At 37.4% G+C, this 20,368-nt stretch overlaps 2 protein-coding genes across 11 annotated transcripts in view; one reads left to right on the forward strand and one right to left on the reverse strand.

Annotated features, from left to right (window-relative positions):
- Positions 1-591: 591 nt before the first annotated feature.
- On the reverse strand, positions 592-15,880 carry LOC117429664 (SAFB-like transcription modulator). Of its 4 annotated transcripts, XM_034049441.3 has the most exons (23): positions 15,808-15,880; positions 14,773-14,912; positions 13,589-13,676; positions 13,408-13,463; positions 11,346-11,507; positions 11,196-11,258; positions 10,620-10,647; positions 8,927-9,395; positions 8,284-8,333; positions 5,865-5,995; positions 5,588-5,737; positions 5,188-5,303; positions 4,951-5,108; positions 4,498-4,595; positions 4,346-4,399; positions 3,848-3,999; positions 3,459-3,639; positions 3,117-3,241; positions 2,761-2,931; positions 2,257-2,586; positions 1,678-1,837; positions 1,053-1,207; positions 592-930 (listed from the first exon to the last, which is right to left on the reverse strand). In XM_034049441.3, exons 2-23 carry the CDS (start codon positions 14,905-14,907, stop codon positions 822-824), a joined length of 3,141 nt encoding a protein of 1,046 aa, XP_033905332.3. In that variant the 5' UTR covers positions 14,908-14,912; positions 15,808-15,880; the 3' UTR covers positions 592-821. The 4 variants fall into 4 exon arrangements, with proteins under 4 accessions (XP_033905332.3, XP_058854760.1, XP_058854758.1 ...); XM_058998777.1 differs by lacking the exon at positions 14,773-14,912 and having other exon boundaries at positions 15,808-15,879; XM_058998775.1 differs by lacking the exons at positions 11,196-11,258; positions 15,808-15,880 and having other exon boundaries at positions 14,773-14,962.
- An 84-nt stretch (positions 15,881-15,964) lies between these two features.
- Positions 15,965-20,368, forward strand: part of LOC117428242 (E3 ubiquitin-protein ligase Arkadia) — a 44,467-nt gene continuing 40,063 nt past the window's right edge. For all 7 annotated transcript variants that reach the window (XM_058998778.1, XM_034902022.2, XM_058998779.1 and 4 more), the window contains exon 1: positions 15,965-16,295. The gene's annotated coding sequence lies outside the window, so the exon portion shown is untranslated. The remainder of the gene's footprint in view (positions 16,296-20,368) is intronic.

Genomic DNA, 20,368 nt, shown 5'->3' on the forward strand with positions numbered 1-20,368 from the left:
CCATCATCTTGTTTAAACAGAGGCTCTGGTAGATGGAAAAGCAGTGTTTTAACTGCATAGTTGTTCAGTGGCATGTGCAGTTATTGGGTTTAAGAGCAGGATCTGGTTCCCACACTACCACTCAGCCCTAGGCCTCTTCCCAAAAACAGTGGTTTTGTAAGAATTTTTAAATGTTCATTTGTGGACACAAGAAAAATACAAATACAGCTTGCGGCTCTGCCTACACATTCCCACCCCCTATAAAACAGCAAAGTCACTCCCAACAATGCAGCACATATGGAAGTGGAAAAAGTAAGATTGGTAGAAAGGAAACCAAAATTAACTGTACACATTGTTGAGGTTTACTTCAAATACATTTTGGTCAAATAAATCACAAGCACACTTAACAGTACAAGAGTAATGTCCTGTCCTCCCCCCCCCCCCCCAAAAAAAAGCAGTCTTTTCTACCAAATGTATGTCAGAATTTATAAATAAAAAAAACTAAACAAACACTAAAGCTGTACAAGTTTTCAATAGATGTTAAGATCCTTATGTGCACCAACACAGGTCTGTATTGTATCCACTGCTGGTAAATGATACAACAGCCTGCTTTATCTTCAGCAGCAAATTTATTCAAAACCCAAAGAGGTTGAATTCCAGTTTTAGATAAAACTTAGTGCTGTATGAAAATTCAAATCAGTCATTAAAACATCTACTGGAAAAAGCAACAAAAGAAAGAAAAAAACAGTAATATTGTGTTTTGTTTAAGAATGTTCAGTCTTTGACAGAATGAAGACGACTTCAGGCTCACATTGTCCTGAAAGCTGTAACTAGCACAGTGGTTAGAACCTCCGTGGAGCTCCACCTTTAAATGGCTTGTACCCAGAACCACTTCCTCCTTGCATGGTATTATTGATCTGTACAATTCTGTTCATTGCTGGTGGAGAGTGGCTGAAAAAAATATTAAATAAAAGATAATTAACTTTTGATCAAGATTGTAAAAATAAGAGACACATTAAAGTTCTTATTTGTTCTGGATGTTTTTGGAAAAGCTACAGTCTTCTTTCTAGTACCTGGAGTGCTGAGACATCATGCTTCCGCGGCTTTCCCCCATTCTTCTTGTACCTTGATAGCCACTCCCTTGTGAACCAGTTCCATGCCAGTCTTTTCTTGGACCTTGGTCACGGCCATGACGTTCAACCACAACCTGTCTCCCTTCACTGTAATTCTAAAAAATGAAACACAAAATTACAGTAAGAGTAGAAAGATATTATGTAAAGACTTCGACCTCATTCACACTACTGGGCTGGCCCAGGCCCGCCACATATTTAAGTCTGCAACCCCCTTCACATTTGCGGATTAAGGCGCCTTTGCGCGTTCACGTGACTGAAAAGCAGGCCTAAAATGTGGCAAATCGCTTGTTGGGAAGGTTATATACAATTAAGTAATACACCATGCATAAAAGCCAATGGTGGTTGAATGCTTGTTACTACTCTGATTTGGCTTGCTAAATGAAAAATTAGTAAAATCCAATATTCTAAATATTGCAGATAGTATGGCATTGAATATTGAACACCTTCCAAGTGACACTTCAAACAGCTTACTTTTCAGTAAGCAAATACCTCTTAAATTGCAATTAGTTTAACGAAAGATTGCCAAGTTAGTCTTTTGTACGAAGTTCACAGAATAAACACTAACCTTTTGTTGAGTGGGTCTGAAAGACGTAGAACTGCTTACTCTTTCCCCAATTACCATTCCTCTTCCACCGTCTCTGCTGCGGGTAGCAGAGGTTCCTCCTCTTACACTAGGTCCAAGACCATCTCTTCCTGATCTCTCAGGGCGCATCCGAACAGCTGCTCTGAAATAACGAAAGTCAAATATATGTATTTTAAAAAAAAAACACTATAAAAAAAAAAAAAAAAAACCTCACTATAAAAAAAGAAAAAAAAAAAAAACTCACCAGGAAGCAACATCCTTAGCTTATAGTTAACGTAGCAGAATAGCCTACCACAACTATCTACAACTTGGGATAAACTTTTCTAATATCGAGATCATATGGCATGCATTTTATATTGAACAGTGTAATGTATGGAGGGTCTAAAATGATACTCGCATGATAGATCCTCAACCATTTACAAAGCAACTAAATTATTTTATTATTCACACTACATAGCAGGAACACTTGCTTTTGAGATCAGAAATAAAGGTGGTGAGCAAGCAATGGGTAAAACTCCATTTCATTCAACCCATAGATCCAATCAATGCTTAAACAACTACCTTATATCTCCTTTGGCTTCACCAATTACTTCATTTTTCCAGCCTCCAGGACCAGACTCTCTGGTGGAGCGACCATGAGGAATTTCTGCTATTCTGCCTCTCTCTGTAGGGTGGCCCCTGTTGCCTGCTGGCCTCTCAGGAATAGGAACAACTCTCCTTTCATCTCTGTCCCGTATCACTCTCCGGTCAGTATCATGGATTTCTGTTCGTGGCTGCTCAGTTCTTCTGGCGTCATAATTCTTAGTGTATCTGTTGTCAAACCCAGAGCTTTCTCGTCGGGCAGCAGGGCGGCTCTTCTTGCCATCTTGTTCACTTTCAAAATGGTCCCGTCTGCAGAGTTTTTTGGAAATAAAATCTTACGGTGAAAATTCTCCAGAATGACTAAATATAAATCATTTGACTTTGCTAGCTTAAGTTTACCAAATATCAAATTCCTTTGGTGGGTTGGGGGACGGTACGGGGGGGGGGGGGGGAAAGAAGTTAATGGGGCAGTTGAATGCTTACCTTTCAAATGCAGAAGGCTGTACGGAAGAGCCTTCTGTGTATCTGCCCCTCTCTCTATGACTAAAGTCATTAAAGCGGTTCTGCTGGCGATTATACTCAGAGCCATGATTTAAGCGGACGTCTGTGTCTGTTTCAATCTTCTTATTACCATTCCAGTAAGGATCATCCCGCCTAAAAAAAAAAAAAAAAAAAAAGTTTATAAAACAATCAAGTTTGTAGTTTGCAGAAAAAAAGTTTGCCACCCAGACTTCAATGTTATGTACATGATAGCTCCCATTGGACATCTGCACAAGCTTGCCTTACGATAAGTCTTTTACACAGGTGGCATTCAGGAGATCTCTGTACAACAGACTTACCTATGGTCTACATCTCGTGCTCTTTTCAGAGTGTTTCTCTTTTCTTGTTCATAACGCAATTGTTCCTGTTGGCGTCTTAGTTCTTCACGCTCCCGAGCTATACGTTCTGCCTCTTTACGACGTTCCTGCAATTACAAAAGGACACAAGATTTACCACGCCCTTCATTCCCAAACAAATTACTGTTAAAATGTGAATAACACCAATGTCTTGCACTAACGCTGAGCAACATGAAGCTTGATTTAAATGATAAAATGCACCAGTTGCTATTCATGAAATTGGATTCTCTGCCATGTGTAATGTTTGTAAGTGTGCTGTCTCTTGTCTGTTCCTGCTGTTGGTACCTGTTCAATACGTATCCTTTCCCTCTCCAGCCTCTCACGCTCCATTCTTTCCCTCTCGAGCTTCTGTCTCTCGATCTCCAGCCGCTCCCGTTCTCTTTGCAAGCGTTCTCGTTCCTCCCTCTCCCGCAGCATCTGAATCCGTTCACGCTCACGGCGCTCTCGCTCAGCTATTTCACGTCGTCTGAGGACAGAATTAAACAGATCTGGTCAGTTTAACCTTGTTCATTTCCCTGTTGTATGCATGGTTGGACAGCATCTCTCGATCATCTTTTACTGAGGGATTGTGGTGCCTCAGTTCCTGAACATTTATTTTTAAATGCATAGAAACTTTGACTTCTAGAAGACAAATTAAAAAAAGAAAATACTTTTTTTTTCTCCATATAAAATACCTTCGTAATTCAACCGCACGGTGAATGCGCTCCAGTCGTACCAGGCGGTCACGCATCTTTTGTTCCTTCATCTTTTCAAATGGCAAAATGTCTTGTCTCCCTCCTCTAAAGTTGTTTGGAAAGAACTTCCCTTTGTTTCTCAGTATTGCCACCTAGAGAAGAGAAAAAAATGTAGCCAATACCAGTAATATAGAAAATAGCCTAGCCTAGATCCCACCTCAGCCACTGACTCATTGTGTGACCCTGAGCAAGTCACTTAACCTCCTTGTGCTCCGTCTTTCGGGTGAGACGTAGTTGCAAGTGACTCTGCAGCTGATGCATAGTTCACACACCCTAGTCTTTGTAAGTCGCCTTGGATAAAGGTGTCTGCTAAACAAACAAATAATACTACAATTCCTACAAGAGTCAAATTTGCAAATTCAGGAGGAGTAACAAAACGTACTTCTTAAAGTCAATTAGTTACAAACAGTGATTTTACCACAAATAAATGTAACAAACCTCTTCAGGAGGAAAAAATGTTCTGGTTCGTCTGGGCATCATATTTGGGTGAACCTTATTTAAAAGAAAAAAAATTAATTACATGCAGGTAAAACACAACGTGTACATCCATACAACGGAATAATTAACACTGAGGGTTAAACTGCAGGTACCTTGTCAAATCGTCCTCTTCTCATCGGAGGTCTCTGTCTATTAACTGGATCACCTTTAGTTTGATCAATCACCACCATCTTGCCAGGACTTTTGGTACCTTAAAAAAAAACCCACAATCACGATTATACATTAACAGTTACTACAATAAATCGGCACTGTAAAACCTTGCCACAAAACCCTTGACAAGGGGTGTCCTGCCAGACCTGGGTTCTATAACCGACAAACATGCCGATCAACAGAACATAAGTGTTGCTTTTATCCTAAAGCCAAAAACCACTGTATTATGTCACAGATCAGTGAAGGGTAGAGTTAGACCAGTTTTTCCAAAACAAATGACATGAAATCAATATATCAAAAGGTTTGAAATTGAGCAATTGTTGACACATTCCCCTTACATACTTGCTTAAACAGTCTCTCCAAAATGTAGCCCAGCATTCAAAACAAATACATACTTCCACGCTTCTTGTCATCTTTTTTGGAAGAGGCTTGACCAGAACCAGATTTAGTTTCAGTTTTTTCATCTTTAGCTTCTTGTTTCTTTGTGACCTCCTTGCTCTCCTTATCTGATTTTTCAGACTTCTTCTCTTCTTTCTTAGACGATACTTGTGTTCTTAAAAGAAACAAATACTTAATAACTTGTACCATCACATGTACCTATTGTACATCATTCCACAAAAGATTGAACCTACTTTGTTTGAGATTTAACATTGGTAGTTGTCCTCTTCTCTCCAGATGTTTTACTTGAACTAGTTTTGTCTTCACTTTCTTTTTTTGCTGATTCTTTTTTGAATGGGTCACTTTTAACCTAAAAAAGGTACAAAAGGTATTTTTGGTAACTAAATAAAATAAAACAAATCACATCCAACAGTATAGACTTTCTGGACTATACAGTTAAATACTTTCTTTTTCTTGCAGTAGCCGAAGCTCTCCAGTTTATCTGGTCCTAGTGTGTGGGTTCAGAGGCTTAGTTTTCTGCTTTGAATTTTAAGGATGTTACTAACAAAACACAACAGTAAGCAAACCCCTTCCAGAATGAAAATCGATACTTTAAACAAATCTAATTGCAATGATTTAACTTATAAAGCTTACCTTTTCAACTGAAATTTGCTGTCCATGTAGTTCAGTGCGATGAATATGTGAAATACACCTGGCAACCTCTGCACTAGAAGACATTGTAACAATCCCATAGCATTTAGCTCCAGGACTACGTGCATTGGTGACCACTTTGGCACTAAGAACCTAAAAACACAATTGAACAAAGCTTGAAAGAAGCACAGCAAGTGGTCCATAAATCATACAGTACAACTATTTTCACTTCAGAATATTGTATAAACCAATCAAATAACTAAAAAAAAAGCCACTGTACCTTTCCGTACTTTCCAAAGAGGTTTTTTAAATCCGCTGCTTTTGTGTTGGAGGAAAGACCGCTTACCCACAGGTTGCGGGATGAGCCACTTGTGCTCCCACTGCTTCCACCAGCACTGCCACTTGTACCCCCTAAAGAATCAGAGGTCACCTTATTTTTCTATACAAACAGTCAAACTCTTTTAATATCACTTAAATAGGGACCAAATGAAAATTGACAACACCACGTTGATAGTTAAGACAATACACCTGGGGAAAAAACACCATTGCTGGCTACTTGTAACAAAACAAAATGTTTAATTTACTGTTTGTAAAATTTCCAAACTACAACTTTTATAAATTAACCAATCCAGCCACCTCCCCTACAAGTGATTACGTGGGTGGAATGACTGAAATGAGATAGATACTAACCCATGGGTGTGCAATACATATCGCCCAACACCCGTGACCACAAGTATTGCCGTTACATTTTGCCTGTTGGACAAATAGTTTATTTTTTCTATGTTTGTTCTGTTGCTAGAAAAACATTCTGGGTATATTTCTAGAGAGCCACGCAAGTTTCTGTAAACTCAATTGCAGAAGTCTAGCACCTACACCAAACATTTTAAAAAGTATTTATACCACCCCTATCACTTCTGATTGGCTAGCTGTGGAAAAAGCTGACCTTCTGTTGGTTACAAAGAAACCCAGAAATGGCTGCCAAGAGAGCCTCTGGCAAGGCACAGACTAATCTTTTAAACTTATTTACATTTTTGGCAAAATTAGAAAAGTGATAAGTAGTGCAGGGAAAGAATGTATATAATAGAAAAACAAAATACACATTGTCTTTGCACAGTCAGATGGAGCCTAGTGTAAATATTGCATGCATTTTAGTAGAAAAACAGTAAAAAATGCAGAGAAACTTGACAGGTTATACATAAGTCCTAAAAGAATGTCAAGAAAAATCTGAATTCCACAAAGCAGCAGTAATAGTTGGCAATAATTGCGGATCTGTGATGCAAACTAAAAACACCTGTACATCCAGAGTTGAATTCAGCTTAAAGAAAGAGTGCAAAAAACAGGCTAATTTTTATATTTGAATAAAGTATTGCTTATTATAGTTGTGCACTTAGTATGTTACTTAAATTTACTAGCAAATGTTTTGTTTTGTGTGACAAGTAGATTTTTCTAGCATTTTGTCTCTTGAACAATAAGTTATAACAATACAGTAGAGGAATTCAATATAAAGATAACCTCGCTTAATATAAAATGTGGACTCTTATGCTTTAGCACTGGCAGCATTCTCTTTTTGAAAATTGGATACACAGCAGTAGACATTTCCTGCTAGTGTGGGGGAAAGGCATGCAATAATTAAGTCTAATTCTATAAATGCAACCTCATCGAACAAAGCAAATACTCCAAAAATGTAATGTGTTGAGGCATGCAGCAAACAGCAAGTTAATATACATCCCTTGCAGCTGTCAGTCAGGTGTAAATACCATGAAAGTAGGTTTTAATCCATGGAACAGTGACAAGCTTCATAATTGGATAGATATTTGCTGGGTTCTCTCTACTATACAGTACACCCTCGCTATAACTAACCTGTTGGAGTCCAAATCTTTTGTTCATTATATCAAGGGGTTTGTTATAGCAAAAGGACAATCAAAATGAACGATAAACTATTGTGAAAATTAATGAGATGATATTGTGAATAAAAGTAGAATTACATGTACCTGTTCACCTCATGTATGCAGTATTCTGCCTTTGCTTTATCCAATTCGTTAAATAATTAAAACGCAGTACAAAAAGCAAAAATCCCGAAGTAAATTTAAATTTTTATTCAAATTCAAAACATGAATTGTTTCAAAGTGCACCTAATCTTAATCCAACATTCAAGAATCCAACACTCTGCTTTTATTCCAAATCAACCTGACATGAAAAGTTCAGATACTCAAGTTTTTTTCGTTGTTTTTTTTCTTCAATCAATTTTGCTTTGCCGCATGGTTTCTGAACAAGCCAAGAGTGCTTTTTGGCAACCTATGTTCATGACAGAGATAAGCCTGTGTTACTTCTTTTTTCAAACGATCAATATAGTTTCCAGCTTTGTTGCAACATAAAATAGTTTTCGTTTCAGAGGCAGTTAGACAGCTTGTGCTTCTTAAGACAAAAGAGTTGACGTCACTGTGGAGGTGGCATCCCATGCGTACAGATCAGGATGTTGACAGTGAGTGTTTATATTAACATTTTTTGTTTTTTATATTTGGGGGTACAGGGGCCAGGTTCATTATAGCTGAAGATTTGTTATAATGAAAAGAAGGGTGTACTGTATTTGCCTTGTACAGTGAATAAAGTTTATTTGGAGGAGCCGAGTTTGCCACTGCACATTTCATCTATTACCAACTGGAGTGCCAAAAAAAAAAAAAAAAAAAAAAAACCATTACCTTTTTCATCCTTTGTAGTTGCCTTGCCATCTTTATTGTCCTTTGTAGAACTACAAATACAACACATTGCAACAAAAAAAGCAAAATTAATAAAAACACCCACAGCATAATCTACACATCAAAATCCCATTAAACAAAAGTTCCTGATAAAGCAAGTTTGCATTTGTACTGTACAAATACAGGACTGCCATGGCTTGTACTTGAACTGTTCCATAATGGATTCTTTCACCGCTTTTCCAAAGATGATTGAAGATCTAGATTTTCTGCCAATTCTATTCAGTGGACATGGCAATCTTCTCCACAGCTCAGGAGTAGGGTTTGACTTCATTTTGAATTTTCATACGATTTTGCCATTCAGTGACATCACAGGGTTTATTCTACCCATGTTAATATGGGGGTGGGGGAGGGGGGAGGCAATACAAAGTGCTGACAACTTGAAAATAAATAAAAAGCAGGTTTTGTGACGCTTTCATGCCTTATAGTTACTTCTATGGTGGTCAAAAATAGGATTAAAACAAAAGGCTGGATCGTTAGGTACAATAAAAAATAAAAAAAATAAAAATCTTGAGGCTACCCACAAATTCAGAGATCTTAGTGAATGCTGGAACTTGGTATCGTAAAGTACTGACATAGAAAAACAAACCTCTTTGCTTGACTTGATGCCCCAGTAGATGAGGGGCCTTTCTTCACAGAATCCTTTTCTTTATCTCCCAATTCAGCTTTCTTTGAGCCCTCTCTGGTTTCCTTCTTGGGAGGTTCAGCCTTCAATCCGTCATCTTTCTTACCATCTTTATGCTTCTCTTTGGCATCCACATCCTTGCCTTGCTCCTCACTCATCTGGGCAGAGGCACTGGGCTCGTCATGGGCCTTACTTGCCTCTGAATCTGGAAGTTTCACATTTTTACCTGTATCCAAGAGGTCATCGCCATCTAAATCCAAAGTGATGGCATCTTCTGCCTGGATTGTGACAGATATGTTATCATCCTCTGCTTCTTTTCCAGATGCAGTGGCTTCCCTTTCAGCCTGAGCTGCTTGTTCAGCCTCAGCAAGGCTTTCTTCTGAAGGCAGATGTTTAGATTTTTCATAAGAACCATCATCAGTATCTGTTATATCTGAGGGATTTAACAAGGATAAACATGGCAAAACATAGGTTTAACATTACAGTTATGAGCTAAGCGACCTAAAAAAGTAGAATAGAAAGCAAGTTTAGTATTAGCTCTCATTGAAAGTTAGAAAACCACAAAAGGTGTACAATACAAACATTCCTCATTGAAACGGGTGGATTTCAACAGAATCTTCCTGGTGTTTCTTTTAACCAAATACCTTCAATGTCATCATCAATACTGCTGAAACCGATGTATAAGCACAACCAGTTCACCAGGAGATAGAGTTGGTCAAATCTTAGAATGATAGATCCATCCTTATCCCAATGTCTTCAGTTCTTTTCTTTTTAAAAGAAAAATCTCCTCTCAGAAAAATCCTAAAACCATCTTTAGGATTTTAATGGACTCCGCTTCCATCATCTGTTAACTTTCCAATTGCTTCTGTATGTGTGTCCATAAATCACATTTTTCAAGTTCAGATTATGGCCATCTCCTCATTTTACTTTCAGCCTCTCCCTTCATTATATACATTTTCAAGAGATTTACATAGTTCAGCCATCTACAAAAGTACTTTGTCCAAAGCCCTTCCATGTCCACATCCTTGAATATAACAACTGCTGTAAGCAACACAAGTTTAATTTGGTGGATCGATTTTCCTGTTGCGTCCCTGAAGTCTCCAAATCATTTTCAGAACACTCTCAGTTGTATGTCCCTTGTAGTCCTGAACACTTTGCTGAACTTGAGCTGGGTCTCTCTGATCATCTGGATCCAAGATGGCAAACAGTTGCAACTTCATGAAAAGATGTATGCACACAGATGATTCTTCTAATTCAGTCATTACATTTCCCCCTCAGATTGAATAGCAGGACCAGGTTTCTCTGGTTGTGGATGAAAACGAGGAGTTTTACCAAAAGCATTTGAGCCACAACTGTCATTCCTCATTTCAGATGTAGTCTGTGATGTGCATCGTTTCAGTTAGTGTGTCACAAACTTTACCTCCATTATTTTCCTCCTTTAGATCATAGCAAATCCCCAAGTTTAACATTATAACATCCACCACAGGAACTGATACGTATACACTCCTGGGTGGCAGTAACCAGTTGAAACATGGGAGATGTTTTATGTAGTGCCATAAGAAAGGCACTAACTAAAAGGCGGCTGTTAGGCAATGCATAATGGTTTTCCAACCTTGAGTTATTTGATTACCTGCTAAAATTAATGTACAACACTTACCTTTTTCATTGTCTTCATCTTCCGCTTCCTAAATTATATATAAAAAAAAGAATGCATAAGTCTACTTGCCAACAATCAAATGAACAGTCATGTTAATATTGTTTTTCAGTTTCAGAGTTAGTTGCATAAATAATGTTATTTAAAAGGCCTGGAGCAAAAAAAATGAACGACTAACAATTAAAATGTATTTATCACATGTTTCAAATCTATCCTATCAAACAAACAACAAAAAATGACTAAGTAAATATGGTCACAGTCAATCCCAGAAATTTCAGACATATTGTGGTGTGAACATTTTCAGGTCCTAAGAACTTGGGAAACATCTAAAAATGCATGTTTTTTTTTTAAACAGGATTGCTTCTTTCAGCCATGACACGTCAACATTTTGGCCTACTGTATTAAATAGCCATCTACCTCACAAAAAAAAACAAATCTTCATACAGACACAGCAGACAAACACTCAATGTTCATTGTGATTCTTGCATCCTTTAAACCTGAATCCAATATTGTGCAGATCTGTGTGCTTCAATAATGTATCAGTCACACAGTTGCTCCCACCACCACATACAAACTTACATCTGTAATGACATGGCCATCGTTGTCCGAAAGCAATTCCCTAGACTCTTCTTCATCCACTTCCTGAATAAGAATCAAAACTTGTGTATTCAAAACAGGAAAGTTTATTGGATTGAAAAAGTAAATTGTTTTTACATGTTCTTCAATTACCTTAACCAGGTATTCCATCTCTACTTTAGATTCAGAAGCATCAGAATCCGGATTACTTTCAAGTATCTCAAAGGAAGAATTGACATTTTCATCTTCACCGTCTCCTGAATCTTCTAGGTCTTTTGGGTCATCACTACCATTCTGATCTAGACTCTCTGCCTCCTGCATAGACAAACAAGACATTATTTAAACTTACTTTTACCATCAAAGCACCAATGTTATAAGATGACCCATATAGTTCAGTATTTTCCTGTAACTACCAACAAGGAAAACATTCATAAAAGCTTCTTTGCCAAATCATATCCTATATTAGACAAAAAAAAAAGTGAGACGCGCCAAACAAATGATCCAGCTGACCTATATAACCCCCTAGCCTATCCAAAGCATAAGCCATGCTTCTCCATCAGTCAACAGTAAATCCATTGTCAGTGGGGTGCAGAACAGATGCATCAGAGGCATGGGGCACCTGCCAAGAGCCCAAGGTGATCCCACACATTGATATATGGAATCAAGAAAACCCCTCCACCTCCAAAACACCACAAAAAGTGATTAAATCACAAGAAAGTCTGACTGAACAGAATCAAGTTTCGATGATGCAGCAGCCAGAGCACTTTACAAGTCTAGCTCCGTCACAACTCTAAGAAGGGCGATGTAATATAGGCCCTGAAGAACTATGCTCCAATGTGTTGTTAGCACTGTGTTTCATTCAATTGTAAAAGACATGTGTGTAGAGCATACTCAAACTTAAATCTTGACTCTTCCCCAACTTCTCATGTAGCATTGCAACAGACCAGGCTAGCGAATGGAATACTTAGTCGAATAGCAGGCACTCTTGCTTGAACATCCCTACAAAATCACATAAGCCTAGACACTTGTATACCCTGTGTGTTGTGTCAAAGTTATTTATTTGGAATGTACTGGAAAGCAGGGATGTAGAGGAGAGCTGGGAGCCAGGAAAAATCCATGGCTATTTTCATAAAATACCCAGCTATTGTCATGAGAGGTAATGGAAAAACACAAACTATTCCCTTTCTTCTGTCTCTGTGGCTAAGACAATGCAAGGAAGAAAAAAACGATTGTTGATTATCTGTCATACAATACGAATTCACTAATTTTGGTAATGCTGCTGCATACACAGAACTGTGTAAAAATTTAAATAAAAAGCCTGCCGATGTTTTTTGACATTAGAGGTATGATTAGCATTGCACTGGTGAGTTTCATGTTCATATCAACATGACTATTATTTAAAAAAGTATGCAAAATCCTAAAATAAATATTTTACTTGAAGATATTATTAAAGCATACTATACCGCTGATGGCATCCCTGTATGTTTCACCACTGACCATATTGGTCTAATACTACTATAAATGAGCATTGATCAAAAAAAATAATAAAAAAAAACACTTATTCCCACACAAGAGTAGGGTTTTACATAATCAGAATATACTGAAATATTATATATATGCTGAATTACCTGCCCAAACAATTACAAAAAAAAAAAGTAACTTGAGCCACAGATTCAACAGCAAAAATGAGGTTGCCTTAGCCTTACAGAGCTTCACAAAGACCTGTCTGGACCCCCTCCTGTTAACTTACAATTCCCTGCTATTTTAAATCTTGCATATACCTCTTGGAATGTATATACATGGATCAGATTATAAACACTAAGGCAAAAGGTTTAAAACCAAACTTATTTGGTTTCAATCCAATTTTGGTTACACTAAGTAACCAAATGCCTTTTACAATTAATACATTACAGCTAGTAATTGTACATTAAAACACAAGTTCTGGTACCTGTTTCTTTTTGGGTCTTTATTTTATAAATTTAGAGTGCTAAATTGTGTATTTCAGCCCCAACTGATTAAGCAGTGGATGTTGCTAAACTACTGAAACCCTTGATACGACAGTTAAGCTAGACTGGTCTCCGTCTGGCACCTGAACCTATGTAGCCTAAAGGAGCAGTCAGGTTACTGCAACATCCTTGGTCTTAATAAAAGTAGAAACCAATTTGTTAATACTGTGTATATTGCCAAGCACATTCAAAATCGTGCACAAGCTTACCTTGCTAAAAGATTCTTCTTCCATTGTGGCATCTGCATCAGCATCCTGCTTTTTGCCTACATAAAAACACAGTTCTATTAAGCAATTACTTTTAACCAATTAAAAAAAAAAATACAATTTCAAGAAACACTGACATTTTCAAAATATGCATAGCAATACCTGTACAGACCAATGTAATTACCTTTGGCTTTCGGAGTTCTCTTTGTTGGGGTGTCTGAAGATAATGTAATTTCTATGTTATCTGTGTCTCCGCCTTCCTTTTCAATGGCCTGAAAGAAAAGCGTTAAAAGGGTTGGAATACAGTCGTGTACCGAATATCCAACAATCACTTTACTACAATTGTGCTACTTATCAAAGTTTGCTGGCTTAAAATGTTCCATTAAGCTATATATATATATATATATACCGACCTTTAACTATCAATACATAGCCTTTGACCCAATCGTGTTTTAACAGCAGCTGACCAGTACCCACCAAGAGCTTTGCAAATGTGTTACAAATGTGGCACGATCGGGACAAAAACCCAATGCACAGTTTGACTCAGACCTTAATTATTCACAGTATAAACTCAAAACTGTAAGGGAAAAAAGTTTGCATGCATAACCTGAATTGACGATATAATGTATGGGATTCTGAACCCCTGAACCAAATCAACACTTTAGGATAAATAAACAAAACACCACTAACGAGTTGTGTGCACCATGTACTATTAGGCTGTAAAACTCAATGTATATTATGTACAAATTGACCAGTTTCGACAAACAGGATAAATAAATCCTATCAAACATGCGTTTCCACTCGCACTGCATTCCTAAATTACGCAACCAACACCTGATTCAGTAGCATAACTTACACACTAAACAGTGTTTAAAAATGCACTGTATTCTAAAAACAAATGTATCCATTTACCTCCACGCTCTGCTGCCACTTCTGCAGCAGCCATGTTCCAAATAATATTAGGCCTAGTACAAGAAACCTCTAACGTATTCTCCAGTTTGAATGCACGATGTTCTACATTTCCAGTACCATAGTATTTCACTTTTTAACAATTAATAATGTAACGACCTCTGCAAGTATCATTTGTGAGAAATAAAAGTCTCACATAACACATCACTCTCACGAGATGTTAAGTGCATAACATTTTATATACTGCATAATATATACCATTAATCCAGCATTTAATTGCATTCCAAACCATACACTACTAATTTAATTATGGAAACAATAACAATTCCCAATATTCCCCCAAAACACACACGTAGAAGCGACTTGGGCCTTCACGGAAAATACCTTCTTGCATGGTTCGTGGTTGCGAATGTTATATATATAAAAAAACACAGTTTTAGTGTTTAGTAACCAACGCACCTGTTTAAGTCTCGCCACCAAAACGTTTTTGACTCCTGTGACATCTAAATTTCTCCGTTTCAGCTCAGTTTTGAGGTCGATAACACGTAATTCTGTGATTTTCTTGGTCTCGGTAAGTACTCCTGCCGACGCCATTTTGCCTGCCCAAACGGAGCACAGCAGAGAATGTTGTTGTGTTAATGGCACTGTGAAAATTCCCGGATGTTTACAGTGTCTCATGTGAACGAGGAGGAGTCAGCAAACTCACTTGAATTTCTTTTTGAAACCAAAAATAAACATGATTGTCTCAAATGGAAATCAAGATCAACACAATGATAGACGTTATGTTTAGTCATAACTTGTCTGAAGTAACTTAGTAAATGTTGCTTGGAATTCAGGGCCTATTTCATGAATGTGAAATTACTGTTTATTAAGAAAGAAATATTAATATAAATGAACAACTATTTAAAATACAGTACTCACAATGAAGACGATGTTTAAAGTATTGAGACAGGTTAGTTTGTTGCCTACCCCACTCAGATCCTCTATTTTAAATATTTTGGTATCAAATATAATTGTCCACTCTCAAAATACATACAAAGTAAGTTCAATGGTACTTCAAAATGTTTTTATTTGTGCGTACAATACTCACTGATCACAATTACAAGTTTTTGTTTTGTTTTGTTTTGTTTTCTTATAAATTTAAATCAAGGCAGCCATGAAAAACAAATATTGGCGATACTGTCAAGTTTTTTTTGTTTAATGCCTTTTTAAAATCATCTTTATGCTTGGCAGGATTCTGAAGTGCGCAAGCTATGTAGTAGGCCAGATTTTTTATTATTATTATTATTATTATTATTATTATTATTATTTAAGTTATAAAAATGATAGTTTTGTAAATCATTATATATAGACAGAGAAAGGTACTATAGGCTTTGTGAAGAAAAAGTTGTGTCATGATGAAACTACAACGAACGACCACTAGCAGGCAAGATACGTCTTGCTTAGGAAAAAGCTAAATAAGATCGGCCATCATTGCCTGCAATCATCACCAACCCGCGTTATTGTCGGAAAGTGTCGTGAAGCGGCCCTCGCTGGAGTGAGGCTCTGAGGGATTCGCAGCAAACAGATCGGTCGGAGCGCAGCTACGGAGAGGAGCTTCGCCTGGATAAACAACGGCGATCGTCTCAACAAGGCTGGAATGACAACTTCATCACGGGCCCCATGGCAATCGAACCGAATTAGCACCTTTCTCGAAACCCTAATTAAGCCCTTACCTCGTTAATTCGTGATATTTGGCAATCAAAAAGGAAAAAAAAAATTTCACAACACCCCCCCCCCCCTTAACTTCACTATATATCCGGGCCTTGGGTTTGTTGGGCTTATGTTGTCATTTTCATAGTCCGGCGTTGCTGGCTTCCGAGCCCTTTCTACATTATAGATTACTTCCAGTGACTGCCCTCGTTTTCCTCTCTACTGCATTTTTCATTTGTAAAGGTTCTGTAGGGCAATACTGAAGTGTTTGGGGCCTGCATGTTTAACAGGTAAGTGTTTTTTCTTCTTCATTACGTTCGTGTTAATTGTTTGATCGGTGATCGAGTATATCGGCTCTGAATGCTAATTGGCTTTAGAAGTAGTAATGGTGAAGTAGATCCTGTCTGAGCACGATTATTTTATTTCAGAGTCGCGACAAACACGGCTGAATTATGAAATGCTTTATTCCTTACTTGTATCTCTCAAAGATTTAGTACGCATCTATATTGTATACTTCAACAACAACAACAAAAAAAAGCACTGTTTGTATTTTTTAGGGAGGGATTGGTGAGGTTTGAATTTTCGTTTGTCTTGGGTTTTGCATTTGCTCGGTGTTGCGTTGATACTCGTACTGAGGAATTGATGTAAAAAATAGACAAGCAGACGTTCATGATTTTGGTGTGCAGTATCAGTAAGTGTTATTTTGTAATGAACATGGTTGTCTTTTTTTTTTTTACTGTTAAATGAACTACACACAAACTGTAGTTAATTATGTATGTAAAAGTCATTCTGAATCATTAAAGAGTAACAATAATTTTACTTAGCACATTTGCTTCCTGTATGTAATTCTATTTTCCAGTTACTTTAGGTTTATGGGGAAAATGAAACTGAATGGAGATCTGCTGTAGTCTGTCAATAACAACAGAATTGTGAAATATATATAATTTCAGGTTCGTAGTCACTGGTATACAGACCAACTCTTAACAGAAGATACTCATGTTGGTAACATTACTTCAGTCAATTTGAAACACATGCTGTAGAATCACAACACAATGCATTAAAATGCCATTATAGGCAAAGTTGCAACATTAGCATAAGAAAGATAATAAATCCAGTGCACCTACCACCTCACGTTGAGTGCAGAGCAGGGTATAGTGGGACCCTGATAGTCTGAAAATCGAAATGTTAATCTCCTTTCGCCCCAAAATGTCTACATGTTGCTCAGCAGGTTAGTCTGGCTTTCATACAGTGAACTGTCATACAGTAATACATCTCACATAAACCAGCTCAACTGGTCAAATGCAAGTCACAAATGTCACCCCAGTAATAGTTTCTGTTCCTTTCTGGGATGAGTATCATTGTAACATTTTTTATATTACTTTTAATTGTTACTTTGTTGATCACTCAAAATGATCACTCCATTCTGTTTGGTTATTTTGTTATAGCCCATGTTTGTGTTAAAGTAAGATATGTTTCTGAAATGCCCACGTCAGTCCTAACCATATCGTTCTATCCTCATTATTAGAAAGGAATAGTTCTGTTTGTTCCTCAGCTTCCACACTGTGACGCATAACCCCATTCTGTCCCTGTTCTGGTTTCCTTTGCTGTGCATTGGAATGGGACAGTTTGCAGAAATGTTCATATGAGACCGCAGTGTGAAAAGGAGGTCACATGTAGATGTCTTTGACCTATTATAGGATAATATGTATACTATGGTTTGTCCTGCTGTAATCTGACTTGTTGTTCGGTAGTGGAATACTGTCCTGTTAATGATGATCCACCAGATCACCTACCGATCACCATGTAGTCTGACAAATAATAGTGTTCTAAGTTAAGCAATTAGTCCATCACCACCACCACAGGAAATGATACACTTATCACTAGTTTAATGCACCGTCCAACCCCTTATTTCATAAATTTGGTATACAAAGGGCCTTATATTATCTAAACTGTGGTGGTATTTAGTTCAGTTGAATAGAGCACTTGTGTTTTAGTATGCTGATGTGATGGAAATCAAATTGTAAATGCCTGGACCACAGACCTTTTGGATGTTTTAGATCATCATAATTGAGGGACTGTATTATTATTATTTTTTTAAATGGCCAGTTATAAAATGTTAATGCCAGAGCCAGCTTGATGAGTTAGTTGTCACCCTGTGTAATTGTATCCTAAAGCACCCACTTCAATTTTATGTTTCGTTAGGTCAGTAATAACACTCTTGTGTCCAGAGAGAAAAAGGACACACTGTTATTAGACAATAAGAAATGCACAGTTTCTTGTTTTTAAATTTAAAAAATACAATAGTAATGATTACGCCTGACTGTCTTTTTTTATTGTGGTTTGTATTTTGTAATCTAAAACATCTCTTATATTCTGCTATTGGCTCCATTAACACCAAATATGTGGGCTCCACATCGCCCCCCCATTTCAAAATAGCATCAATTCCTCACATGTCATGGCTGAATTAGAGGTAGTCATTTGCAGGGTACAGATACAGTTTTTGTGGTTGAAATCTGATGCTGTTGCACTGTGAAACTGCTTTTCAGTTTCTAGAATTTGGTTCAGTTACTTTTCTCTGTGCCATCAGAACTGCAATGCATGGATGAACACAGTTTTCTCAATAGGCAATTTTATATATATACCATAGGTAATTGTCAAGAACCTTGCATTTCCTTTGAAAAGATGGGGGCGGGGATAGACTTAAATTGCAGTGTCTCAATTTTGCATGGCGGAATAAAATGTTCTTGTGTCTTTAACTACCCTGTTCAGAAAGCAGGGCTTATTCCTCGCCCTGTTTTGCATTCACAAATGTTTTGAATGAAACATGTACCGTAGTATGAAGCACTGTACGCCTCTATTAAACCATTGCCCTTTAAATATTTATGGTGCTGTGAACATGTGTAACATTGCAACTTATAGCCAAGGAATGTACTGCGTTCGTAAATGATTGTTCGTCAGTAGCACTAAGAGTACGCATTTTGAACTTTGTTATACAAGGTACTATAAAGTAGAATGCATTACTTTATTACACTTCAGCCTGACACAAACAGCCCACCATCAGTCTCCTAGAGTTTTATATATTGACATTTCACCAGCTTAACTTTCTTTAAAATCGTTTGTATTTTGCTACCGTACTCACTGTTGATCTTTTTTTGTATAATAAGGTTTTGTGTCAAACACAAGTGTTTAGTAATTCATTTATTACTAGAAACACAACGCTTAGGGCTGACTTAAGCTGTCTTCATATTAGGCTTCCTTGAATTCCTAAATAAGCGAATAAAGTGATGTTGAAAAACCCAGGAACACATGAGATTAGGTAATGCACACTATGTGGTGTGTATATATAATCTTTAAAATGCCTTTTTTTCTTTGTTTTTCAGTTGGCTTGTCACATTGATTGTATTCATAAATGCCTTATTAAACAGACTGATTGACTTTAGCTGTTTATGTTTCAGATGCTAATAAGTAAACGCTCCTGTGTTCAGTGAAATGCTGACTGTACAGAGTAGAGTTGCCAAGGTAACTAGGACCACCAAATTGCCACATACAGTACAGTTATGTGATATTAAAAAACAGTTTTGTTTTTAAAAACATAGCTTTGACTGTACTGTAATTGTAGTATCAAATATCGGAATGATATCTAATTTCCACTATGGGGGTAACATTAAAAAGGAGCACATTATCCTCCAGTTTAGTTTTTTTCCACAGAAACAGCTCAAAGTGGCCGGATGCAGCTTTATACTGTAATAACCTTGTATGTTTCATTGCTGTCCATGCTGTTGAACTGTTGAATCTGGATTTGATGGCAAACAACGCTGGCATCATCCCTTTCTCTTGTGACAAATTTCCCCTTGCCAAGCAGCTTTGAGATTAGCATGCCATTATATATGTTTTCCCTTCACAATAGGTGCCTTCTGTTTTCTCTTGTTGATAACAACCATAAGTGATAATAGGAGTTGACATGTGCCTACAGTACACTGCTTTCATTCCAGAGTGGCTATTAGGATTGATGATTTAATGCTAAGTTTTAATAGGATGACGTTGTTAAATTTTTTAGTGCACCGTCGCTGAGTATGCACTTGTCTAGGCTTTTACTGGAAATGTTTGCAGTATGTTGATCACTAGTAGAAGATTTAGGGATTGCCACTGACTGCGTTAAAGCATAGCGATTGTTTCTGAGCACATTGAGCTTTGGGATTTTCAATGTCAACAGAGAGATATAGGTCATCTGTTTTGTACATTTGCTGTCTCCTGTCATTGTATAAAGAAAGTGTTTTCGGGGGGGTTCTGCCACACTTTTAGAACCCACCTTTGTGAGTTGTCTTCCTATTGCAGTATCTTCCATTGCGCTCCACTTTCTGTT

The sequence above is a fragment of the Acipenser ruthenus genome, chromosome 24 (genome assembly GCF_902713425.1).
Source record: "Acipenser ruthenus chromosome 24, fAciRut3.2 maternal haplotype, whole genome shotgun sequence".
Lineage (NCBI taxonomy): Eukaryota > Metazoa > Chordata > Actinopteri > Acipenseriformes > Acipenseridae > Acipenser > Acipenser ruthenus.

Excerpts from the sequence above, each read along its gene's own strand:
- LOC117429664 (XM_034049441.3), bottom strand. The coding sequence starts at position 14,907 with ATGGCGTCGGCAGGAGTACTTACCGAGACCAAGAAAATCACAGAATTA. Across the intron at positions 4,400-4,497 it reads GAAGAGGACGATTTGACAAG|GTTCACCCAAATATGATGCC; the intron begins GTACCTGCAGTT and ends CTTTTAAATAAG. Across the intron at positions 3,242-3,458 it reads AAAGGATACGTATTGAACAG|GAACGTCGTAAAGAGGCAGA; the intron begins GTACCAACAGCA and ends TTGTAATTGCAG.